Source organism: Amblyomma americanum, chromosome 10, assembly GCF_052857255.1.
Source record: "Amblyomma americanum isolate KBUSLIRL-KWMA chromosome 10, ASM5285725v1, whole genome shotgun sequence".
Taxonomy (NCBI): domain Eukaryota; kingdom Metazoa; phylum Arthropoda; class Arachnida; order Ixodida; family Ixodidae; genus Amblyomma; species Amblyomma americanum.
In genome coordinates, this window is record NC_135506.1 from 147336525 (window position 1) to 147364203 (window position 27679).

Sequence of the window (27679 nt, forward strand, 5' to 3'; positions counted from 1 at the left end):
TTTCCGCTATCGGTTCTTTCACAGCGCTGCCAATCCTAACAAGCAAATCTGTCACGCTTTCATTTTCTTTCTGAATGACTCCTTGAATTTCGATGTTTGCCCTCCGAGAATACTGCTCTGAAGACACCATACGATCTTCAATATCTTGAATTTTACTTTTTGCTGCGAGACATTTCTTGCGGAGGGCTTCCTTTTCTGTTGTCAGACATTCTTTTTTCAAGACTTGTGATTCCAGTTTTTTCTTTAGTTTATCAATACTGCCGTGAGCAAAGTCAAGGCTCTGCACAAGATTCCTTTGTTCAGCTTTCAAATCCCGGATTTCATTGCGCAACCCTCTCTAGTGATTCGTGAAACAACTTTAAGCTCTTGCCTTATTTCATCTTTAAATTATTAACCCTGTACTTTGCCAGCTGCGCCCACCGTACGCCCGCAAACTTCTTAATCTTATCCGCCCACCTAGCTTTCTGCCAACCCCTGCTACGCTTACCTTCTCTTGGAATCCACTGCGTTACCCTCCCTTAAGGACCAGCAGTTATCTTGCCTTTGCATTACATGCTGCTACAGTCAAACCCAGATATATCGAACCTGCATATTTCGAGTTATTGGCTATATCAAACACAAAGACTATCCCCTTGAAAATACTGTAGAAAAGTATAGGACAGCTGCGTAGTACATCCAACTCCAGTTTCACCAGCTGTTCGATATTTTGCACGCCGCGCCAGCGCTGTGTCAGCACCTCGCCTCGCTCTTTCCAGTTCTCTCTTCTCCCTAACCAAAGAGGGCAGCGCCTCCTGACTGGTTAGGGAGAAGAGAGAACTGGAAAGAGCGAGGCGAGGCGCTGAGTTTTCTCCCTATCTCTCCTTCATTGCCCTTTGTCATTCCTTCGCTGACCCCTTAACTGACACCAGTTGACTCCATCGGACAGTGCGGGGCCTCTCGCATTTTTCTTGTGCCGATTGTAGCGTGCGTGACTGCTGTCATCTATGTCATCTACAGACGTAAAAAAAGAGAAAGAACCTGGACTTTGCAACAAAGCTTGAGGTGATCCGGCGTGTTGAGAATGGTGAAAAGAATTCCTTCGTGGCACATGCATTCGGCATTTCCACGGAGCACTCTAAGTACACTGTTAAAAAACAAGGAGGACATCACGCTCAAAGCAGGTGAGCAAAGTCACTCGGGAGCGTCTCGTGTGCGCCCTGCTGCTTAAGACAAAGTTGAGAAGGCACTGTATACATGGTTTCATGAAGTCCGAGCAAAAAACATCCCTGCAGATGGCCCCATGTTAATGGAGAAGGTTTGCCATGGCTCTTGGCGAAGAGATCTTTTGCAGTGGCACTGGGTGCCTGCAATGATGTAAAAACCGCCACGGTGAAAGTGGGGCTGTCAGAGGTGCAGCAGTGGCTTTCAGAAGAGTGGCCGAAGATCGTGGCAAAGTTTTGGCCTGCTTAAGTCTTGAATGCAGACGAGACTGGTCTCTTTTGCCAAATGCTGCCGAATAAGACACTCTATATCTGCGGAAGCTCATGTCACGGCGGGAAGATGAGCAAAGTGCATGTTACGGTTCTCCCTGCAGCAAACATGGATGGCTCGTGCAAGCTGCGTCCGTCTGTTATCGGAAAGAGCACCTCACCGCGCTGCTTCAAAAAATGCAAACAGCTTCCCGTCTGCTACGGCTGCAAAAGAAAGGCCTGGATGACACGCCAGCTTTATGTTGAGTGGCTGCTGGCTTGGGACGCTGAGTTCGGCAGGTTGGGCCACTGAGTACGCCTTTTGTTAGATAACCGCTCGGCCCATCAAACGACTAGCAAGCTGCAGAACACTGAACTCAAGTTTCTGCTGCTGAAAACCACAGCGAGACTGCAGTCCATGGACCACGGTATCATAAAGGCTTTCAACGTAGGCTACAGAAGGTGACTTGTTCAGCGGCTCTTCGTAAACCTCCGCATGGGAACTGATCTCAAGACTGACCTGCTCGGCACTATCCAGATGATTACCGGCGCTTGAAAAGATGTAAAACAGGCCATGTTAGGCAACTGTTTTGGCAACGCAGGCCTTGAAGTGGCTGGGGATGAATGCCCTGAAGCTTTGGATGGCGACGATGAATGCTTGGAGGACGCATTTCGTGACTTGTCCCATTTTTTAAGAGTCGTCCCACTGGAACTTACCATTGAAGACTTCGTCAACACTGGCAGAGAAGTTCAGGCTGTAGCTAACCTCGCTGATGATGACACTGTGGCGGGAATAGCTGGCGCCCAAAGAAGGCAATTTCAGGTACGACGAGGGCAACTGTCTTCCAGAAGAGATGCTCCCATGCACAGCCGCTGAACTGGTGTCAGCATTCAGCCTCATTCAGCGTTGCTGAGGCGAAATGGAACATACCAGGCTGTTGCACCTGGACAGTCTCAAGAAGATCGAGACTAGAGTATTCAACATCATTACTCACAGCAAAAAGCAGTTGAAAATTAGTGATTCTTTTTTTCCATGAAATAAGGTGCTTTCACATTGCGTGCCTGGACTTTGTGGTTCATGACTTTTGTGATCGGTAAACCACAATTTGTCATGATCGCGAGTGACGTTTTAGCCTCTATCTGTATATCAAATTTTCGCTATATCAAACTATTTTCCGATCCCCATAGAATTCAATATATTCGGGTTCGAATGTGATCAAAAACACTCTTGATTTTTTAGTTGTCACTCCTCTTAAAACAACACCAGACTATGAAATCCTAATGATAAAAAGTGCATTTGCCATTCTCTCAACTGTTTACCAGCTACCAAGCAGCAGTGTGGATACTTTTTTCTCTTTTCTTGATACACATTTGGGTTGGATTAATGACAGTAACTTTGATTTCATTCTGGGTAGTGATTTGGACATAGATCTTCTAAGCACATCATACCATCAGACACAGCTTGAACACTTGTTAACGGCTCATGCATGCATGTATGTTATTTCGCATCCAACTCGCACTTAACTGAACACGTCAACGCTGATCGACATCTTTATCACAAACTATAAAAATACACCTATTTATTCCTGAGCTTTTGTTTGGTGCTTACATGTGATACGCTGCAGTTGAAATACTATTCAGAGGTTCATGCAGATACTTTCAGAAAACTGAATACTGAAAATATGGAACTGTCTTCTAGTTGCCCGTGTAAAATTTATTGGCAGGAAGTCTTGCACACTAAAGGTGCTAATGAGGGATATGAACTATTCATAGGAAGGTCAAAACTACCTACAACTGCTACCTTCCGTATGTTACAGAAACAAGACCACAGTGAGCTCAAAAACCCTAGGTGACTTTTGAGTGGTTGAGGACCATTCGGGAAAAGAATACAGTCTTTCAGGGTTTCAAAAGACCAGAAATTTGGCAGACCTAGTCTTTTTCAAGGAATACAGAAACAGAACAAACAACCTTTTGCACAGAAGTAAGCAGTAGGGGTTTGCTCATAGAAGGTTGTGGCCATGTACTAACTAGGGTGGCCAAATCCTGTTCTGGTGAGGGAGTGCGTTGTCGGTTCTGGTCACCAAGATCAGGCTACACCCCAGGCCTGCATATGCAATTTCATCGACACGCGAAGTTTTTTTTTTTTTTTTCAAACCCAGCGAAGAATTGCGCAGCACTGGGATTTAAAACCCGGTCCTCTTGCACGCGAGGCGGATGCTCTACCTCTACGCTATCACTGCTAGTTACCAATACCCCTCTAGAGAAAAGTGTACAACAGCTGTATATTACCGGTACTCACCTTCGGGGCAGAAACGTGGAGGCTAACGAAAAGAGTTCAACTCAAGTTAAGGACAACGCAGCTGGAGCCATGGAAAGAAAAATGATAGGTGTAACGTTAAGAGACCGGAAGCAGGCCGAGTGGGTGAGGGAACAAATGCGGGTTAATGACATCCTAGTCGAAATCAAGAGGAAGAAATGGGCTTGGGCAGGGCATGTAATGCGAAGGCAAGATAACCGCTGGTCCTTAAGGGTAATGGAGTGGATTCCAAGAGAAAGTAAGCGTAGCAGGGGGCGGCAGAAGGTTAGGTGGGCGGATGAGATTAAGAAGTTCGCAGGCATAGGGTGGGTGCAGCTGGCAAAGAACAGGTTTAATTGGAGAGATATGGGAGAGGACTTTGCCCTGCAGTGGTTGTAGTCAGGCTGATGATGATGATGATGAAGCAGCACTACTCTGAAAACCTTTTAGGCTTTTAAAAAATGATACAACCAAACAATCTGACCTCGTCTGGAGCTGCTAAATGCTGTTCTTAATCTAAGAAAAAGGAGAAGTGCCAACGCATGCAACCACAGACGAACAAAGGAGAAGACACAAGCGCTGTGGTTGCGTCTGTGGTTGCATGCCTTGGCGCTGCTCCTTTTCTTAGGTTCAAAATGCACCAACTAGTTCAAAAAGAAGTTTTATCGAAGTAGCTGTTCTAATCGCCAGTCAAACCATAATTCAAACGGCATAATATTGAAACATGCCATTGTAAAAACAGAAGTAGCACATGCATTAGTAGAGCCAGAAGTTGGTTGCCTCTCGCTCGCGTGCTCGGTCTACTTTGGGACCACCGCAGTTTCTTGGCACTACTTCAGTGGTTCTCCTTCGTGTTCTATGTTCCAGTTTGGTGGAGCAGTGCTGGGTACGCTTCCCAACCTGCGCACTCCGTACTGCATCACCACAGAATTCACAGCGGTTCACAAGCGCCGCAGCTGCTGTATCCACGGAGAGTTGCTGATGTGTTTGAAGACAACAGCGCCATGTTCGAAGACGCTGAGGATTGGCTGGAGACCTTCGAGCGGGTGGCTCGCTACGATGGCTGGAGCGATGAGCGCACGCTCAATAATGTATACTTTGCTGTGGAAGAGTCTACCCAGACGTGGTTTGAAAACCGCGAGACTACCTTTCCCGCCTGGGAGACGTTTTGCCAGAATCTCCTGGCCACGTTCCCCATTGCCAACCGACGGGAGAAGGCTGAAGCTGCGCTGCACTCCCGAAACCAGTGCACAAACGAAAGCGTGCGCATGTATATTGAAGACATGGCCTGTCTTTTCAAGCACGCCAACCCAAACATGATGGAGAAGAAGAAGCTTCGCCATCTCCCGCGTGGGGTTGCAGGAGCTGTTCGCGGGCCTAGTGCGCAGCCCACCTCGCACCGCAGCGGAATTTCTTTCCGAGGCGACGCTCAAACAATAAGCCTGCCAATACAATCAGAACATCAACAGCATGGTGCCCGAAGGCTTTTTGTCGTGCCTATGCGGCAGTGCAGACCCCTTCCGCGAATTGATTCGTTCAGTTGTTCAGGAGGGACTCTAGGACTCCAGGATGTGCGTGCGCCGATGACTGCACTGACTGAAGTTGTCAGGGACGAGGTGCGGCAGGTTGCGCAGGCACCTCTTGTCCCCGAAGCGCTGCCCTGGTTAGATGACAAAGCCCCATATATATATGTTGTACGTCGCATGGCTGGCTATGGTCCCATTACCCCGATGCATGCCGTGAGCAACATCGGTGCATGTCATGCAACCGCACCTGGCTATAGTACTACCCCGACGTCTCTTGTGAATAGCATCGCTGCATATTACGCAACCGAAACCTGCTACAGCTGGGCTACGCCCTCTGAAATCTGATTTGTGGTGTACACCGGACCATAGGCCTCTATGCTACCCCTGTGGCGAGCCCAGTCATCTCTACCGAGCATGTCCATACCACCAAATGGGTCTTCGCGGTTTCCGTCCTGAAGCACCTTGTCCTCAGAACGGCAAATGACTGCATGAGACTACGGAGCATTTCTGGGCATGCCAGAACCTTGTCTACACTAAAAGGTGTGAGTCCTGTTCGCATTCGCCTTCGCCTCTCTGCTATCACGATTCCATCCCCGGCCACCAGAGTAACACTGCTGGCCGTCGTTTGCATCGGAACCTCCACAGTCAAGTGTCCAGCGACCTCCTGAGGCATGGCCGATGAGGTTGGGACATGTCAAGAACTTCCATCGCGAAACCCTCGAGCCGACAATACCTGGACAGAGAGAGGCAGCGACAGCGTCCGATACGCTGCATCCGATTTGCGTGGGACAATTGATGGCACTGAGATTACTGCTCTGCTCAATACCGGTGCTGATTATTTTGTAATCAGCAGTGCTTTAAAAAAGTTCTGACACTGTGGACAGGGACCCACATTCGCATCGCTGGTGGCAACATGTGGGCAAGTGCACGGCTAGAGTTGGAATTGGTGGTACGTTGGTGAATTTGAACATTTGAGCATTTTGAACATTTATTTTATTTCTTCCACACAAAAAGTGAAAAGGGAGGGTGGAGAAAAAGCTGTTTTAACAGCTTCACAGCGCTCCATCCCCCCAAAGGCAAAGGCAACAGTAACAGCTTGCATATATCCCGTTACAAGATTACAGAAGAAAAAAAAAATACTGCATACAAGACTACAGGTTTCAAAGCCTAGAAGTTTACAAAGGCACCAGGCAAAGGACAATCATTTTTTTCCTTTTTTTTACAGGAAAAAAAAGAAATATAAAAATGAAAGATTCGGACAAATATACGTGGAAGAGAGACATACATACGCAACGCATCTGCCTAATGCGAAAACACTAATAATTTCAATGAAACGAAAAACTTATCCACATTGATTATTTCTCTTGACATCACAAATGTTCACTATGTTCAGTGAAATGCGGTTGTTTTTAAGCCTTTCCACATCCACGCCTTCCGAGTGGAAGCGGTTAAGAATGCCTGGCAGTGTGTGCGCAATTCTTTGTTGGCCATAGTATGTACGCGAAAAAGGAATGTTCCAGGGTACCTGATGACGATAGGGATAGACGCTGTGTGTGCTCTCTAAGTTTGCCTGTGTTAGGAATGTCTCAAGTTTCCCCTTAATTGCTCGCTTGTAGCGGCTGATCATGCTATCTCCGAGGGCCATGACATCGACTGGGACGGCTCGAAGATAATCGGAAAAGAAAAGAGCAAGACGACAAGGCTTTACCTAGAATCTTTTTATATTCAGACGACGGCAAACACGCTTAATCGCAACAAAGGCAATCTACTCCCGATATACTCCCGCTGCTTGCGTCATACCATAAAACCTATATAACTTACCTTCACTCCTGTCTTTCTTTCATTGTGAACAAGGCCCCTGTAAGCCGGGGCCGAAACGTCATCTTTTTAACGATCGGTCGGCGCTTGAAGATTTTCCGCCATGAACATACCCGACCAGACGGGTTTCCGTCGAACCCTGGATTTCATCTGCTTCTATGGGCCTACGAATGCTGCAGTGCTTTATAAACAAAACTATAGGCATGTGGTCGCTTATGTCCGCACATAATGCTCCCGATAGTATGACTTCTGACGACGCGCTCATAAGGAACATGTCCAGCAGTGAAGATGTAGATGCAGTGATACGCGTTGGCGATGTAATTACATTGCGAAAATTACTGCATTCAAGGACGGATATAAATTGTGCCGCTGGTGTTGAATTTTTAGATACGTCCACATTAAAATCACCTCCCCAGGCTAGCTCGTATCTGTTGTCATTTGGATATGATAAAAGACAATCAAGGAATTCTAAAAACGCAGATACGTTACCACGACGATATACTACCGCAAACAAATTCCTGCCCGTTCTTATGCAGAGGACCACGAAATTATCATTTATAAATGAGAATTCTTCAACCTTCTCGCTGTCCTTGAACAATGTCTGTATTGCGATGCCCCCTCCTCGTAGGCCTTGGCGATTTAAGTAGTGATGTTGATAACCGGGCAAGACTAGAAAATCAGAATAGTTTGTGTACCATGTTTCGCTGAACATTATGACATCAAACTTGAAGCCACATGATACTAGCAATACACCTATATCATCGTGGTTTGACGAAACAGATCTGGTATTTAAGTGGAGCAATTTGATGCACTTTACTAGGTTAACCCCAACGAGATCCTTTATATCTTCCGGGAGAATACAATCCATGATATCGGCCACTTATACTTTAGGCGATGTATCAGCACAGATCTTGCCGATGTCACTTTCGCGAAGAATTTGTACAATTGGTGATGTCTCAGTGCGGCGCGCAAAAATGCTGCCGTTTAGGGTCCAGACAAATTTCCAGTTGTGCTCACGCTTGCGCGCACTAGCCATCCCAAGCAATTTTTTCAATGTCGGGCACAAGTGCTTATTAATGTACACTGGAGAAACGTTTTCATCTTCACTTGAGAGTACTAGAGTCTCAGTCTAGCGAGTACTAGCGTCTTTTCTTTCACGACTTCTCAAGGACCTTGTCTTGCTTCTAACGTTGAAACTGCACGATGATGTTTGTTTTGTCTTTCTCTTTTGTTTGCACTCTTAGGCACACGTCTACGTCGTCGTTAGATATAGCTTCGCCAATGACGTCACCAATCTTTCTGAGCAGCTCGGCAAGATTTTCATTGGGTTTTTGTTTGATTCCTTTCATTTTCAGATTTCGATTTCTGGAGTACTGTTCTGATTTCCCCAAGTTTATCTGGCATTCAGCCAGGTCCTTTTCAAGCAAGAAAACCTTCTGCCAAAGGCACTCGTTTTCTTTCTTAACACTACTGTTTTCTTTTAGAGTAGACTCTAGGCGTCGGTTTGTTTGCATCATCAAGCGTCTTACTCATCTCATTCATGCTCACTTTTATCTCCTCTAGTTCTGTACGTAGTCCCCTTTCCTTTTGTCTAATGTTTTGCTCCAGTGCATCCCTAAGAGCTTGCCACTCCAGTTTCATTTCTTATTTAAAATCACTCAGTAGTTTTGACACTTCTTTAGTCATATTTTTAGGAATCGCTTTCCACACATTTTGCAAACATGCATAAAACAGCTAAAGGCAACAGTTAAAGGCAGCAGTGACAGCGGTGCAGAAAACCCAAGAGAAATAACGTGTACTTAAAAGAACTGTGGACTAACCTGCAAGATGCAGTGAACACGAGTAAGGTGTTGCCCTCACCGTCGCTGTCACTGCTGCTGAAAGCGCGACGACTCGGCGACTCGATGCTGGCTTTATGGGTGCTGGATGGGGGGCGTGGCTGTATCGTCGTATTCTTTGCGCCGCTTGCGGCCGGCGCCACGATGGCCCCGTGCTCCCCGAGTGTTCCATAGCCTTGACTATGAAATCGACTTCCAGCAGGCACTGTGATTGATTTTCAGGACGCAGGTGTCTCAACCAAACGGGCCATACTCCACTGCTGCTTGAGCGGGGACTTGCAATAGGTCTCGTCCAACTACATGACGGCCACACCCATGTCCTCATGACCAACACTGCCAACGAATATCAGCACCTCGTCAAAAGTACAGCTATCGTCTTCCTCCATGACACTGCTGAGGTCCCAGGTTTGTGCACCTGGAAGGACCCACACCAGACAATGCTGGTGAACACCACATTCTTCAGTCAATCAAAATAAATCCAGCCCTGCCATCGGTTCAGGTGGATCTTCTGTCAGCCTTCTTAGCAGACTTTGCGGACTGTTTCGCTACGTGCTCGAAGGTCGGCCAAACTCCACTCGCCAAGCACTGTACCATCACTGATGAGACTATGTGACCCGTGTACCAGCGGCCATACCGGCAACAAGAAGCCATTCAGAATCAGGTTGCCGAAATGCTTGAAGACTGTCATTCAGCCGTCCACCAGCCCATGGCCATTGCCTGTGGTTAAGGACGTTTACCTGCTGCCCGGGATAGATGACGCGCTCGACCGATTGCAGGATGCCCGATACTTCTCATCATTAGACCTTAAAAATGGGTAATGACAAATCAAAGTGGATGAGAGAGAATGGGAGAAGACGGCTTTCATGACACCCGACGGCCTGTATTAGTTTAAGGTGCTCCCATTTGGTCTGTGCCGAGCGCCGGCCATGTTCCAACGCATGATGGACACAGTTCTCTCCGGCTTGAAGTGCCAGTCCTGCCTGGTCTACCTGGACGATGTCATTGTATTTTCAACCACCTTTAACGAACACTTGGAGCGGTTGCGCTTATACTACAAGCACTCAAAGCTGCACAACTCAACTTCAAACCTGAGAAATGCAATTTTGGCTTTGGGGAACTTCACTTTCTTCGTCACATTGTCAGCGCACAAGAAGTACGCCTTGACCCTGACAAGACTGCTGCCGTCTCAGGTTTTCGGTCCTGTGCTCTTATTATAGATGCTATTGTTCAAGATTTCTCGAGAATTGCTGAACTGTTAAACACGCTGACTCGCGATGAAATGCCCTTCCTGTGGGGAAGCGACCACGAGGCTGCATTTGTCAAGCCTCGCAGTTGTCTACAAAGTACTCTGACACTCTCTAGCGCATTTTGTTGCTAGCCGGCATTACTGTTGTAGTAGCAATAAATGACTTGTTTGCGTCAGCAAGAGTGTCATTCCTTTGTTCGCCCTCAGAGCAGGGCCCGCCGTGGTCGACATACGCCAAGTAGTGCGCGCGATCAAGGGGTGGGGTGCGACGGCTTTGAACTGCGTCAGCAGCGGTTAAGCAGGGAGAACGTGTTTATCCCCCCTATTACAACCCCATAAAATCTAACTAAAGTGTACATAAATTACAAAAAAATATACTGCACATAATATCAAACATTGCTTATGATGCATACACCGGGCCAATATTTCACGCGCTCAACTCAGTACCACTACCTAAACTGTACAACTATGTGCTTGCCTTGTGCTATCAGGCTTCATGTTTCTATAAATTAAACGACCTTTACTTCAAAGAACTAGCCGCTCTGAAATCCCACCAATATGCCTATAACACAAGAAACATGGAACAATGGCAGATACCTTCCACCCTAACAAACTACGGTCACCAAATGCTGCGATACACTTCACTGACGATACTGAATTGTGAGCACCCTGATATTTCTTAAAAACTGCACTTCATTCTTTATTCACACGTGTAATTTTTAGATGTATCAGATTGTTTATTTTTTTTTTCAAGTGTGTATTCTTCTGAACACATGCTTGTACCTTCAATAAACACACCCTAGATTATTGTTCATCGTTTTTTAAATTTCTTTTTTGTATCCTGCCCTGATTTTGTCCTCTGACTGGTGTCTCCTCTTTTTGCTGCACATGAAGCAAAAATATGCTGCTTAATATTATTCTGCTTGCTTTTCTTTAACAGTTACCTTTTGTTGAAATGTATATATGTTTTTCTTCTGCCATTTCTTGAACATCTTGTTGGCTCTGCATCACTCTGGCAACTGCAGGCCCTGTCAAGAAGCTCTTGTTTGGCTTTTTGCTTGCCCCCCCCCCCTTCAACATCCAAGCTGTCAAGAGATGTGAGATGCTGAAAAACACAATTTGACTTGACTTCACTGGATGCCGCCATTGTGCTTGTGTGTTGCTTGGGTTAGCATTGCCCACTAAACCAAAGACCCAACGACATTGGTGTTCCGCACATACGCACTGCCTTCCTGCTGTTCCCTAATCCCCCTAACCTATATTAAATTGCTATTTTCATTTTGGCTCGCTTTGTGCACAGTCAGAGTTATCATGCGAACACTGGATGTCACAAAATCCTGTATGTAACAAAAAATTGTGGACTGTTCTCAGTTTGGTGGAATGGCCACTCTTGCTAGTGTAGCCAAGGTGCCGTGGCCTCTATGGATGGAATGGGTCCTAAAGCAGAGCTAGGCCCCCACACAAGAGGGAAAAAATACCTTGGTGATGACGCGGACGCCGCGCAGCATGTCGCCCAGTGCCTGGTCCTGCTCGCGTGCCGAGTTGACGCTGGCCATCTTATGGTCCATGGCCGAGTTGTCGGCCACTGCTTTGAGGATGTGCGACTTGAGCCGCTGCTGAATGCTGCTCCCTCCTCCTGGTGCCACCCGTGTTGGCGCGACCTCCGCCGGCGGCTGACGCTCCAACAGGGTCACCACATTCGCCTGCACCTGCAGCAAGCCAGCTGTCAAACTCTCCATAGGGCCTGCACTTAATGAAACTCGACCGAAAGAAAAACCACACCACTCGCGATGAATCTCCACAAGTAATTTATTGGCAAGAAATGCATACCTATTTGCAATAGGATGTTATTTTTGCCTAAACACTGCATTTAGCTTTATCAAATAGAATCACATTTTTGACACACGACATCATTTCAACCAACTCCAGTACACTTCTCGCGCAGTACATCACAGCACATTGGTAGCAGAAGGATTTCATGAAGCGTTGGACGATCGTCACCTTTCGGCAGCGGCTTCTTGGTGGTGCCAAAGACCAGCACACCGGAAAAAATTCCCACTGTCACAGCTGCCTCTGAGGAGCACTTGTAGCTGGGCGTATTGGTGCATACTCAGGAAAGACACAGTAGTGCAAATGGCAAACACTGATATAGTGAGGGAACAGGATGAGCACTGCACATGTGACAGGCTTTACTTCACTAAAATGGCTTATATCGCTTACGTAGCTTCATTTCTACTCATGCACCAAAGCATGGCCCCAAACATGTCACCAGACCTCAACAGAATCAACGTGCCAGTGCCATCAGATGCGAATCAAAAAGAGGGACCATTACCCACGTTTACAGATATGTGTCAAGAAACACCATTTCACTCCTGTGAAGCCCAACAGAGGTATCACTTATACAGTTGTCTCCTCGTTTCTAGGCATAACATGCTTCTATGGGCTCTCGTTCTGCTTTGACCCTACTCTTCAGTAACATGACATGGTTTACGCAAAAAGCGTACAGGCGCTAAAAGATGAAGACAAGCACACTCAAGACAGGACAGGCTACAACCAACTACAACCAACTAGCTCAAATGAAAGTCTTGCTTCAATAACACTTTGCAATCCGATAAGCAAGGACCACGAATTGGCAGTTTACCAGTATCCCTCAAAAGAAAAGTATACAACTGCTGCATCTCACCGGTACTGACTTAGGGGGGCAGAAACATGGAGGCTAATGAGAAGGGTTCAGTTTAAGTTAAAGACAATTCAGCGAGCCATGGAAATAAAAATGATAGGTGTAACATTAACAGACTGGAAGCGGCAGAGTGGGTGATAGAACAAATGCGGGTTAATGACATCCTAGTCGAACTCAAGAGGAAGAAGTGGGCTTCGGCAGGGTATGTAATGCAAAGGCAAGATGATCACTGGTCCTTAAGGGTAATGGAGTGGCTTCCAAGAGAAGGCAAGCGTAGCAGGGAACGGCAGAAGGTTAAGAGGGCAGATGCAGGCATACGGTGGGTGCAGCTGGCAAAGGACAGGGTTAATTGGAGAGGTATGGGAAAGGCCTTTGCCCTGCAGTGGGCGTGGTCACGCTGATGATGGTGAAGCGAGGACCGCAAGGCGACCCGTATCTTCTGACTCGGGTTAGATTCGTGAAATTACTGAAGCCGAAATGATAGATCTAAATGACTGGCCTTCGGCTTTGGAATCTTCAGAGGCTGGCATTTAACAAAGAAGTGCTGAACGCTCCGAAGCTTGAGCGCCGAACGCTCCGTCCCTCGTGCGTGCTTTGGACTGACCGCTGCCGCTGGTCTGTGCCTGGACTGTACCACTGGTTGTTTGCGACGCTGTGCTTTGCAAGACGTTCCTTATTACAAGTGGTGGAGATGCCAACAATCCCCTCGCCCTGGGGCTTCGCACTCGCGCATTACCTACCGCCTCTGCAATGCCTGAGAACAACACCCAAACCACTTCACCGCTTCCGTTGGCTGTCTTCTGTTCCGGCACTGCGCACGGATGTGGAGGACTGGTTGGCCTCCTATGAACGCCTAAGCGCATACAGTAAGTGGGACGATAGCATCAAGCTCACCAACGTTATCTTTTATTTGAGCAACGTAGCCAATCCCTGGTTTCGAAACCACGAGGCTGACATCTCAAGCTGGGCAGCTCTAAAAACCAGTCTGACAGAGGTCTTTGGCCGTCCCAAAGTGCAAAAGCTTCGCGCCGAGCAACGCTTGCGAAGTCGGGTCCAGCAAACCGATGAAAACTTCACCAGTTATATAGAAGATGTCGTCGACCTCTGCAAGCATGTCAACCCTTCTATGAGCGAGGCCGACAAGATAGTCTATGAAAAGCATTGAGGATGATGACTTCCAGGTGCTCGTCACCAAAGATCCCCAGACTGTCTCCGGTGTCATCGGCTACTGCAAAAGCTTCGATGAGCTGTCTAAACAGCGCCTTTCTACTCGGCGTGCAGGCTTTCAGGAGGCCACACTTTCCAGCTTGGCTCTCCCAGGGGACGGTGCTCGGCACCTGCCATATACGGGCTTCCAAAGGTTAATAAAGAAGGCACCCCTCTACGTCCAATAGTACACTTCAGGAGGTCTTCTGTGCGCTCTCTGTCGTAGTACCTTCACGGTGTTTTGGCTCCACTGGTTAGAAAGACAGAAACGAACGTCAAGAACTCGTCCGATTTCAGTGACAAGGTAAAAGCCATTGTCCCTGAAGACAATGACATGCTCATGTCTTTCTACGTCTGCTCACTGTTTACCAGCATACCTGTCAATCTGGCCGTTGAAGCTTGCAGGCAACGTCTCGAAGATGAGGGCTCATGGCAAGATCGGACCCCTTTCGACGCAGCAGAGCTTTGCGAGCTATTGCACTTCTGTCTCGCCAACACCTATTTTACTTATAATGGCACCTTTTGCCAAGAGACCTTCGGCACAGCAATGGGAGCAGCAATCTCGGTGACAGCGGCGAACATCACGATGGAAGTCATTGGAAACAAAGCCCTAACCACTTTCCAGCCGCGACCAAAAATATTTCTAAGGTATGTGGATGACTCTTTCTGTGTCCTAGAGCGCAAGCACATGGCCCTTTTTCTGGACCACCTGAACTCCATTGAACCCTCAATCAAGTTCACTTTTGAGGAAGAAACCGACGGTTGCCACCCATTCCTGGACACCACGGTAACACGTACTCCGACTGGCCTTGCATTTAATGTTTACCGCAAACCTACACACACTGGAAGATATTTACATTTCAGCTCTGTGCACCCAGTCTCTCACAAACGGTCTGTGGTTGTTTCCCTGATCAACCGTGCCAGACAGGTCTGCAATCAAGATGCCAATCTAAAGAGCGAAATGAAAAGAATAGTCTGATCTTCGAAGAAATGGCTACTCTCTTTCCTTCATCAGGAACACCGAAGGAAGAATGCCAGCGAATCAGCCTGTCTCCGAAGAACGCGAGAGCACCGAAAAACTGAAAGAAAAACGAGCTGCTGTCCCATACGTAGCGGGAATTAGCGAAGCGCTTGCACGTATTTTCCACAAGCATGGCGTCAACATCGCGCACGTCTTCGCTGGCAAGGTGCGAACAGAACTGGTGAATGTGAAGGACAATCTCCCTCGTGAAAGATTTCCAGGTGTTGTGTATGAGATTGACTGCGCCGATTGCTCATCAATATATATCGGTGAAACAAAGGACTTCACGAAATGCCTGAGAGAGCCCCAGAACGAAGTCCGAAACCAGAAAGCAGCATCTAACGCCATCGCCGAGCATGTGCAAGATTCCGGCCACGAGATTAACTGGGATCAGAAAGATATTGATAATGAAAAGAACACACCAGCACGGCAGAATCTTGAGTCCCTTATCATACAGACATCGTCTAACACATTAAACAGGAACGACGGAACTCTACATCCTATCTATGCTAAATCTAAAAACGCTACTGGGTGCTACAAAAGAACAGATCCGTGCGCCGATTGCTTCATAGTGAACAAGGGAGCCGTAGTGCTCCCGAAACGTCTTTTCATCTTTTGACTTTGGCCACTGACCAACAATATGCATCACCATGATTCCTGACCACACGCTATGCCGTCAAACCCTCAACTACATCGATCTGCGCCATCAGTTTGGACAACCGGCCATCACCGGGATTCGTCGTTTTGTAAGCATCTCCGGCAGCCTCGCTGTATTTCGCACGCATTTGCACTTCAACCTCAATTGCAAGTCTTCTCAAGTTATACCGAAATCATTGTGTCTGAAGAAATCCGTCAAAACCCGCTTCGGTCTCCAGGTCGTCGCAAAGGCCGAACGTCAACTGCTTCAATCACGGATAGAAGAATGCAAGCTAACAAAGAAACGCCTGGAGACAGACTTGTTCTTCGCAAAACGTTTGCTGGAGTTCATCGCTCCGGAAATTCTCGCCAGCGTTCAATTAGTCGCCAACCAGGAAATGCGCAGAAGCGTGGAGAAGCACTCGAAATCACAAGAACAGAAGATGCAAGCGTTACTTGCTGAAAAAGAAACAGGCACTAGGTCAACAACAATCTTCGAAACACAGGACCTGTCATCCTACAGTCTGAAACCTGCTGAGGCCAAGCTACTCAGCCGAGGTTTGAACTTCAACCAAGGGAAAGTTCCGAACCCACGAAAGGTTGCTTGTGCCGTCGAAGGAGCGGTGCGACTCCTGGACCGAGACGTTCAAGACGAAGTAAGGTCGAAGGCGATAGGTGTGCTGTCTCGTATGAAGAAGACGTCACCAGACTACTCCCTGCCTCAAGACGAACGCAAGGCAATTCGCAGCTTACAGGCTAACGATGAAATTGCAATACTTCCTGCGGATAAAGGCAATGTTACAGTAATCCTTGACCGCTCTTCGTACCAAGAAAAAATGGAAGCCTTGCTCTGCAGGACGAGAATACCTATCGCCGATGTAACGGGGGCTTAGGTTAATGCTGAGGCGGCGGCGAAACCATGGCGGCGACCGAGTCTCTCGTCTGTTCAGGTCAGCAGGCGCTCGGTCTGAGCGATGGCAGTGCGGCTACCTCTTCTTCTTTTTTTTCCGTAGTCAGGCTACCTCCTCTTCTTCTTCCTTTCCTCAGTCAACATAGGATGATGCCGTTCTTCTTCGGAAGACGGTGTGAAGGGCTCAATAAGGTAGTTCACGGAGGATGTGCGCTCCAGGATGCGGTAGGGGCCATGGTATCTCGAAAGAAGTTTCTTTGAGAGGCCGGGAGCAGTGGAAGGGATCCACAGCCAGACAAGTGAACCAGGTGAGAAATCCGGATCAAGTTGACCGTCGTCATGGCGGTGTTTCTGGCGCCCCTGAGTGTCTGGCGTGAGCGACCGTGCTATCTGGCGGCAGTCTTCAGCGTGCTGGGCAGCTTCAGAAATAGTTGTACACTCATATGAGGCAGGGCGGTATGGGAGAACTGTGTCGATGGGAGCGGATGGATGTCGGCCGTGGGGAGAAACCGGTGGTGGACTGAGTAGCAGTGTTGTAGGCGTACGTAATATAGGGTAGAACGAGGTCCCAGTTCGTGTGGTTGGCAGAAACGTACATCGCCAGCATGTCGCTCAGAGTGCGATTAAATCGTTGAGCTAGACAGTTTGTTTGCGGATGGTAGGCTGTACAAGTCCGATGAATGATATTGCACTCGGCGAGTAGAGCTTTAACGTGATCAGACAAGAATACGTGTCCTCTGTCACTGAGGCGTTCACGAGGAGCACCGTGGCGAAGTATAAAGCGCTGCAAAAGGAAGGACGCCACTTCACGAGCTGTAGCAGCTGGGAGCACAGCGGTTTCTGCATACCGGGTCAGGTGGTCAATGGCAACAATGATCCAGCGGTTGCCAGCAGCGGTGTATGGCAAAGGGCCGTATATATCGATGCCAACACGGTCGAAGGGGCGAGGAGGACACTGCAGTGGGTGTAACTGGCCAGCAGAGTGATGAGGCAGTTGCTTACGGCATTGGCAGGAAGGGCAGGAGCGGACATACTTCAGGATGAAATTATACATGCCTCGCCAGTAGTACCAAAGACGGATGCGATTGTACGTCTTGAAGACTCCAGCGTGGCCGCATTGCGGGTCAGCGTGGAAACAGGTGCAGATTTGGGACCGGAGATGTCAGGGGATGACGAGAAGCCATTTCCATTCGTCAGAGTTATAGCTGCGCCGATAGAGTAGATCATCGCGAATTGTAAAATGTGAAGCTTGGCGACGAAGGGCGCGGGATGATGGAGGCTTAGATGGGTCGGAGAGAAAGTCAAGAAGAGAGGCAATCCATTCATCTTTACGCTGCTCAGAAGGCATGTCGCAGGTGGTGAGCAAAGGCGCGGAGGATTCAAGGGCGGAGAGGCTGGCAAGCTCGGCCAGTATCGGGGAGCGGGACAGGGCATCAGCGTCCTGATGCTTGCGGCCCAACCGATATAAGACACGTATGTTATACTCTTAGAGGCGGAGAGCCCATCGATCCGGGCGACCGGAGGGATCTTTGAGCGAAGAAAGCCAACATAGGGCATGGTGGTCGGCGACCACGTCAAACGGACGGCCATAGAGATAAGGTCGAAACTTTCCAAGGGCCCAGACAATTGCCAAGCACTCTTTTTCCGTCACGGAGTAGTTGGATTCAGATTTCGTGAAGGTGCGGCTGGCGTAAGCAGCCACATATTCCTCAAATCCAGACTTGCGTTGGGCGAGCACAGTCCCGAGGCCAATGCCACTGGGGTCCGTGTGTACTTCAGTTGGGGCTTGCGGGTCGAGGTGACGCAAGATGGGTGGTGCCGTGAGGAGACTGCGCAAAGTGTTGCAGGCGTCGTCGCAGGCAGGCGACCAATTCGAAAAATCCACATTGCTGCCGAGAAGCTGAGTTAAAGGGGCAGCAATGGCCGCAAATTTGCGAATAAAACGTCGAAAATAGGAACAGAGGCCTAGGAAGCTGCGCAGTTCCTAAATGCAAGTAGGTTTTGGAAATGCAGTCACAGCACGAAGTTTGGCGGTGTCGAGGCGGACGCCCCCTTTTGACACAACGTGGCCTAAAATTGTCAGCTCACGAGCAGCAAATCGACACTTCTTTAAGTTCAGTTGAAGGCCGGCGTCCGTAAGGCATGTTAAGACGTGCTTCAGCCGGGATAGATGAGTGGCAAAGTCGGGCAAAAATATCACGATGTCGTCGAGATAACAAAGGCATGACTTCCATTTCAGGCCACGCAGAATGCTGTCTATCATGCGCTCAAAAGTAGCCGGAGCATTAAAGGGGCCAAAAGGCATGACGTTAAATTCATACAGGCCATCAGGGGTCACAAATGCGGTTTTAGGGCGGTCGTCGGCTGCCATGGGGACCTGCCAGTACCCACAGCGTAAGTCGAGAGAACAGTTCCACTCCTTGAAGGCAGTCCGGAGCATCATCAATGCGCGGAAGAGGGTAAACATCCTTTCGTGTGACCTTATTCAGGCGGCGGTAATCAACGCAGAAACGAATAGAGCCATCTTTCTTTTTCACGAGGACCACGGGCGAAGCCCAGGGACTGTGTGAGGCCTGGATCACGCCGCTCTGAAGCATGGTGTCAACTTGGTCTTGAATAACTTGGCGCTCACTGGCTGAGACACGATAAGGGCGCTGACGCACAGGCGCGTGGCCACCGGTGTCGATATGGTGGGCGACAGTCGACGTGCGGGTCAAAGCGGGTTGGTGTGAATCGAAGGAGGAACGAAATTGATGAAGCAGAGTGACAAGTTGAGTTCGTTGAGGTGCAGGAAGAGAGGCGTCGATGGAGGGAAGGAAAACGTCTGGAGATGAAGTGTCGGGTGCAGGAACCGGCGGGCTGACGGCATCGACGTCAAGAGACGGGGAATCGTCATTTTCATCGCGGTAGAGAATGGAGTCAATGATTTGCACGGTACCAAGGCACTCACCGCGACGTACAGCGGAAGCATATGTAAACGGATTGGTCACGAACGCGCTAAGGCCAGCTGACATAGTGAGGACGGCGTAAGGTATGGACAGGTACTTGCGGCACAGAAAGAGGGGCGATGGTGTAAAAAGTACGTTGCCGTCGCGAACAAGGTCGGAAGTGAGGGGCACAAGAACAGAAGAACAGGCAGGCAGTTCAGTGTCTTCGGCAACGACGGCTTTGGCAGGAGCAGCAGAAGGGGCATCGGGCGGCGAAAAACCGCAGAGCGCAAAGAACTCAAGTTCAGCACGAGCACAATCGATGACTGCGTTATGGCACGACAGGAAGTCCCAACCCAAGATGATCTCATGAGAACAGGTTGGTAAAATGAATTCAATCACGTAGAGGATTTCCTGAATAACGACGCAAGCCGTACACGCTAACGACGCAATAGCCTGTGCACTTGCGGTGCGCAGCGAGAATCCAGAAATTAGGGTCGTCACTTTTCGCAAGGAGCGGCAAAAGGAAGCGGCCATGGCAGAAACAGCAGCACCGGTGTCGACAAGCGCCAGAACAGAGACACCCTCTACGGAAACGGCGATAAGATTGGCGGGACATAACTGAGGCCTTGGACATTTCGCTGGTGGCGCAGTTCTCGCCTCAGGAACTGCGGCGTCTAATTTTCCTCTTGCGAAAGGTTCGGGTGCTGACGCATGGGAGAAAGGGAGTGGCGACGAGGAGAAGGTGAGCGCCGGGTGGTGAAGGTGGTGCGATCAGGGGAAAGCGGGCGACTCTGTGGCGGCTGGGCTGGCGGTGAGTAGTCACTGGGAGGAGGCCAGTAACCGGCAACTGGGGAGACTGGCGCACGACGACGGCAAAGCCAGGCCACATGACCAGGCAGTCCGCAAGAGTAACAAATAGGCCGATTGTCACTAGTACGCCAGGGATTGCCGAATTGTCTAACTGGTCGCAAAAAAGGCGTCGGAGCGTGAAGAACTTGAGGCACAGACGCTTGAGGTGGAGCGTAGGTTGGGCGGTAGTTAGGCAGCCGTGGCTGTGCGACGGCGGCAGCGTAGGTCAGGGGTGCAGCGACAGGTGCGGGCGGCTGTGCTGGTGCGGGGGGAGGGACCGGTGGAAGGGCCTCAGCCACTTGTTTGCTGATGGCAGTGCGAAGGTCGGGCGCCAGGAATGGAGATTGCACGGAGGGGGATGGCAGAAGCGACAGCTGACGTGCAACTTCCTCACGCACAAAATCTTTGATGTGCGCCAACAGTTGCAAGTGGTCGGGTGCAGCCGACAGGCCGGCAAGCGACTCGACAGGCGCTGCTGCGTGCTGGCGAGTGATGAGCCTCTGCTTGCGCAGCTCGTCGTAGCTCTGGCAGAGACTGACGACTTCGGCAATGGTGCGGAGATCTCGTGAAAGCAGCATCTGAAAGGCGTCATCCTCGATGCCTTTCAGAATATGCTTGATCTTGTCCGCCTCGGACATCTGGGTGTTGAAGCGCGAGCACAGGTTGACCAAGTCTTCAATGTAGTGGTGAACGTCTCACCTGACTGCTGAGAGCGCTCGTGCAAACTGTTTTCGGCGCGTAGCTTGCGCACAGCAGGATGTCCGAACACTTCGGTGAGGTTTGCCTTAAAAGCAGTCCACGTGGAGAAGTCTGCTTCGTGGTTTCGAAACCACAGGTTGGCAATGCCAGTCAAATAAAAGATGACATTGTTCAACTTGGTGGTATCGCCCCACTTGTTATACGTGCTCACCCGCAAGTATGATGTGAGCCAGTCTTCAGCGTCATGATCGTCAGTACCGCTGAAGAGTGCCGGGTCCCGCTGCCGGAGGGAGCCGGAACAGAGGACTGGAGGGCCAACCTGCACGGCTTGGTGGTGGGCGGCATCAGGCATAGCGGGCATAGCGGGGGCCGGTAGCGTGCAGTTGCACAGGTCCAGGGTGGTACGAGGCTGCTAAACCGAACCTCCACCAAATGTAACGGAGGCTTAGGTTAATGCTGAGGCGGCGGCGAAACCACGGCGGCAACCGAGTCTCTCGTCTGTTCAGGTCAGCAGGCACTCGGTCGGAGCGATGGCAGTGTGGCTACCTCTTCTTCTTCTTTTCCTCAGTCAGGCACCTCTTCTTCTTCCTTTCCTCAGTCAACATAGGATGATGCCCTTCTTCTTCACACCGACTACCAAAAGACCCCACGTCAAAGGTGCAGACGTCTGTTCAGAAAATGCTTGCAAAAATCTTCGAGGGTCTTCCACCATCCATGAAACGCCGCTACCATCAGCTGCTTTGTACGAACGGCTCGGCACCCGCCATATACGGGCTTCCAAAGGTTCATAAAGAAGGCACCCCTCTACGCCAAATAGTAGACTTCAGGAGGTCTCCTGTGCACTCTCTGTCGCAGTACCTTCACGGTCTTTGCGCTCCACTAGTTGGAAAGACAGAAACGAACGTCAAGAACTCGTCCGATTTCATCGACAAGGTAAAAGCCATTGTCCCTGAAGACAACGACATGCTCGTGCCTTTCGACGTCTGCTCCCTATTCACCAGCGTACCTGTCAGCTCCACTGGTTGGAAAGACAGAAACGAACAACAAGAACTCGTCCGATTTCATCGACAAGGTAAAAGCCATTGTCCCTGAAGACGACATGCTCGTGCCTTTCGACGTCTGCTCACTATTCACCAGCGTACCTGTCAATCTGGCCGTTGAAGCTTGCAGGCAACGTCTCGAAGATGAGGGCTCATGGCAGGATCGGACCCCTTTCGACGCAGCAGAGCCTTGCGAGCTATTGCGCTTCTGTCTCGCTAACACCTATTTTACTTAAAATGGCACCTTTTACCAACAGACCTTCGGCACAGCAATGGGAGCAGCAATCTCGGTGACAGCTGCGAACATCACGATGGAAGTCATTAAAAACAAAGCCCTAACCACTTTCCAGCCGCGACCAAAAATATTTCTAAGGTATGTGGACGACTGTTTCTGTGTCCTAGAGCGCAAGCACATGGCCCTTTTTCTGGACCACCTGAACTCCATTGAACCCTCAATCAAGTTCACTTTTGAGGAAGAAACTGACGGCTGCCTCCCATTCCTGGACACCATGGTACAGTGTGGCTACCTCTTCTTCTTCTTTTCCTCAGTCAGGCACCTCTTCTTCTTCCTTTCCTCAGTCAACATAGGATGATGCCCTTCTTCTTCACACCGACTACCAAAAGACCCCACGTCAAAGGTGCAGACGTCTCTTCAGAAAATGCTTGCAAAAATCTTCGAGGGTCTTCCACCATCCATGAAACGCCGCTACCATCAGCTGCTTTGTACGAACGGCTCGGCACCCGCCATATACGGGCTTCCAAAAGTTCATAAAGAAGGCACCCCTCTACGCCAAATAGTAGACTTCAGGAGGTCTCCTGTGCACTCTCTGTCGCAGTACCTTCACGGTCTTTGCGCTCCACTAGTTGGAAAGACAGAAACGAACGTCAAGAACTCGTCCGATTTCATCGACAAGGTAAAAGCCATTGTCCCTGAAGACAACGACATGCTCGTGCCTTTCGACGTCTGCTCCCTATTCACCAGCGTACCTGTCAGCTCCACTGGTTGGAAAGACAGAAACGAACAACAAGAACTCGTCCGATTTCATCGACAAGGTAAAAGCCATTGTCCCTGAAGACGACATGCTCGTGCCTTTCGACGTCTGCTCACTATTCACCAGCGTACCTGTCAATCTGGCCGTTGAAGCTTGCAGGCAACGTCTGGAAGATGAGGGCTCATGGCAGGATCGGACCCCTTTCGACGCAGCAGAGCCTTGCGAGCTATTGCGCTTCTGTCTCGCTAACACCTATTTTACTTAAAATGGCACCTTTTACCAACAGACCTTCGGCACAGCAATGGGAGCAGCAATCTCGGTGACAGCTGCGAACATCACGATGGAAGTCATTAAAAACAAAGCCCTAACCACTTTCCAGCCGCGACCAAAAATATTTCTAAGGTATGTGGACGACTGCTTCTGTGTCCTAGAGCGCAAGCACATGGCCCTTTTTCTGGACCACCTGAACTCCATTGAACCCTCAATCAAGTTCACTTTTGAGGAAGAAACTGACGGCTGCCTCCCATTCCTGGACACCATGGTAACCCGTACTCCGACTGGCCTTGCATTTAATGTTTACCGCAAACCTACGCACACTGGAAGATATTTATATTTCAGTTCTGTGCACCCAGTCGCTCACAAACGGTGTGTGGTTGTCTCCCTGATCAACCGTGCCAGACAGGTCTGCAGTCAAGATGGCAATCTAAAGAGCGAAATGAAAAGAATAGAGTGTGATCTTCGAAGAAACGGCTACCCTCTTTCCTTCATCAGGAACACCGAAAGAAGAATGCCAGCTAATCAGCTTGCCTTCGAAGAATGCGAGAGCACAGAAAAACCAAAAGAAAAACAGCTGCTGTCGCATACGTAGCGGGAATTAGCGACGCGCTTGCACGTATTTTCTGCAAGCATGGTGTCAACATCGCGCACATCCCTGCTGGCAAGGTGCGAACAGAACTGGTGAATGTGAAGGACAAGCTCCCTCGTGAAAGATTTCCAGGTGTTGTGTATGAGATTGACTGCGACGATTGCTCAACAATGGTGAAACAAAGGACTTCAGGAAACGCCTGAGAGAGCCCCAGAACGACATCCGAAACCAGAAAGCAGCATCTAACGCCATCGCCGAGCATGTGCAAGAATCCGGTCACGAGATTAACTGGGATCAGAAAGATATTGATAACAGAAAAGAACACATCAGCACGACAGAATCTTGAGTCCCTTATCATACAGACATCGTCTAACACATTAAACAGGAACGACGGAACTCTACATCCTATCTATGCTAAATCATTAAAAACGCTACTGGGTGCTACAAAAGAACGGAGATCCGTGCGCCGATTGCTTCATAGTGAACAAGGGAGCCGTAGTGCTCCCGAAACGTCTTTTCATCTTTTGACTTTGGCCAGTGACCAGCAGTCTGCATCACCATGATTCCTGACCAGACGGTATGACGTCAAACCCTCGACTACATCAATCTGCGCCATCAGTTTGGACAACCGGCCATTACCAGAATTCGTCGTTTTGTAAGCATCTCCGGCAGCCTAGCTGCATTTCACACGCATTTGCACTTCAACCTAAATTGCAAGTCTTCTCAAGTTATACCGAAATCATTGCGTCTGAAGAAACCCGTCAAAACCCGCTTCGGTCTCCAGGTCGTCGCAAAGGCCGAACGTCAACTGCTTCAAGCACGGACAGAATGCAAGCTAACAAAGAAACGCCTGGAGACAGACTTGTTCTTCGTAAAACGTCACCTGGAGTTCATCACTCCGGAAATTCTCGCCAGAGTTCAATTAGAAGAGTGGAGAAGCACTCGAAATCACAAGAACAGAAGATGCAAGCGTTACTTGATAAAAAAAGAAAAAGGCACTAGGTCAACTACGATCTTCGAAACAAAGAACCTGTCATCCTACAGTCTGAAACCTGCTGAGGCCAAGCTACTCAGCCGAGGTTGAATCACGGCGGCTGAATTTCAATGGAGGCGACATCCTAAAGGCCCGTGCCCTGTGCGATGTCAGTGCATGTTAAAGAGCCCCAGGTGGTCGAAAATTCCGGAGTCCTTCACTGCAGCGTCCCTCATAGCCTGAGTTGCTTTGAGACGTTAAACGCCCATAAACCAGTTCGTTATAAAAAATAAATTTTACATGCACAATGCTACGAGTGTTTCTGAGTGTTCGATATAAACCATAATTCGCTATCTGCACAACTCAGCATTTCCAAAGCCGCACCCAGCTGGTGCCTCCATCGAGTAGCCTCCGCAAAGTGGCCACTTGAAACAGCAGAGGAACTGATTCATGACTGCTATGATCAAAGAGCTCAAGCACACAACAGCCCTGGCACTTCCTCCTTGCCTGCCACAAGCAAAGGTGCCGTCATATAGGACAGATGGACGGATTATGGTGGCATGATTTTTGAATTCGGGTGGTGGCTTTCATATTAAACGTTTTTCTAATTTTCCCTCCCAACCTTGGCTTTTTTACCATTTGAAGCTATTTCCTTCCTGCGTTCTAATCTATATTATTCTGATCGGACGGACGGAGTTATTTCTTCATTTCTCGGTTCTTGTTTCCTGCATACTAACTGGTTAGTTTGTTCGTTTTTTACTGCCGCTGTCAGTCAACGCCCTTTCTGCATAAGTATTTAAAATATACCTTAGCTGCCCGCCTGTTATTGTCCAATTTCCTCTTCATATAATATTTTACTCTTGAGCTTCTCGTGCTTTGAAACATTGCCCCAATTGTGGTTCCTCCGTAGCCCAGTGCTAATCTCCCAAAAGCTCTCCGATTTATTTCTAATCACGACTAAAGTTCTGCCCTTGAGCAAAAAACTTCATTCCCGAAAGTAAGCCCTGACACCATCATTCCGATCCAAATACCTCTCAGTACTTCATATGTGGTGTACCCCTATAGTGCCTACTGAAAAATTTGTGCAGTAACACGAGGACTAAGATGATAAAAACGACAGGCACTACAATGCCTGTTCTAGTTTTTGTCGTCTTAGTCCTTGTGTTACTGCACAAATTTTTATCAGTATGCGAGCTCACGGCCCAGAGGGCCTTTATAGAGCACGCGACCGGTGCAGCACGACTCAGTGGAGCCTTGGAATAGGGGCCCACCCTTGCTGAAAGAAGACTCTAGTCGCCGGCACAAGCACGTAGACGACGGAGCCTTCGATCCGCGAATCCCTTTGGAAATCAATAAATGTTTTCACTCACTCAGTATGCATATCAACCAACTAGCTCAACTTTCTTAACCCCTATATGCCATATGCTTCATTATTGTGGCACCTCTTCACCCTTTCGCCCTAACAGTCTGTTCGTGTTTTTCCTTTACACATCATCATCATCAGCCTGGCTACACCCACTGCCGTGCAAAAGCCTCTCCCACGTCTCTCCAATCAACCCTGTTCTTTGCCAGCTGCGCCCACCCAAGACTTGGCACCTGCAAACTGCAAGCGCAGGCACCCATGACTTATGCCTCATGACTTATGCCTGCAAACTTCTTAACCTCATCAGCCCACCTAACTATCTGCCGCCCCCTGCTACGCTTGCCTTCCCTTGGAATCGATTCCGTTACCCTTAAGGAACAGCAGTTATTTTACCATCGCATTACATGCCCTGCCCAAGCCCATTTCTTCCTCTTGATTTTGACTAGGATGTCATTAACCTGTGTGTGTTCCTTAACCCACACCGCCCGCTTCCGGTCTCTTAACGTTACACCTATCATTTTTCTTTCCATGGCTTGCTGCGTAGTCCTTAACATGAGCTCAACCCTTTTCATTAGCCTCAACGTTTCTGCCCTGTAAGTGAGTACTGGTAAGATACAGCTGTTGTACACTTTTCTCATGAGGAGTATTGGTAAACTGGCATTCACGATCAGAGAAAATCTGCCATATGCACTCCACCCCATTCTTATCCTTCTAGTTATTAATGCGAAAGCATTATTAGGCTATGTTGGCAGCTGACGTGTCCGCAAAAAGTGGATGCAAATGTGGAAGCAGAATGTGTCGCACGATACGATACGACGTCGTCAGCTAGTGTATAGTGGTTAAGATTGAATGTGTGTGAGAATTGGTACATAAATAGATTGTCAGGTCATTGTCATGGTCATGTGAGTAATTGTAATTGAGTCATAAGTCATGGCTGGAATCATAATCAATTACAATAACTCACATGACCATGACAGTGACCTGACAATCTATTTATATACCAATTCTCACACACATTCAATCTTAAATACTACTGTCATTGTCATGGTCATGCAAGTTATTCTAATTGAGTCATGAGTCATGGCTGGAATCATAATCAATTACAATAACTTGCATGACCAGACAATGATCTGACACTCTATGTACCAATCCTCAAATCATGACTGGAATCATAATCAATGTGGTCATGACCGGAGTGTCTGCCTCCAGAAGGAATTCAGTTGCGGTCATTAAAGTCACGAGTCATGATCATAAGTCACAAAAAGTGCTAAGTCACAGGTCACAAGAAGTGCCAAGTCATGGGTCACACAATGGGTCACAAAAAAAATTAAGCCAGGGTTGAG

General features: G+C 48.8%; 1 protein-coding gene across 3 annotated transcripts in view; it reads right to left on the reverse strand.

Annotated features, from left to right (window-relative positions):
- egl (Egl_like_exo domain-containing protein) overlaps positions 1-27679 on the reverse strand; it is a 216822-nt gene that overhangs the window by 98221 nt on the left and 90922 nt on the right. For 2 of the 3 annotated variants that reach the window (XM_077639464.1, XM_077639462.1), the window contains one exon: positions 11651-11881. In XM_077639464.1, coding sequence (XP_077495590.1) covers positions 11651-11881 — 231 coding nt within the window. The remainder of the gene's footprint in view (positions 1-11650; positions 11882-27679) is intronic. The other variant, XM_077639463.1, reaches the window with a different exon arrangement.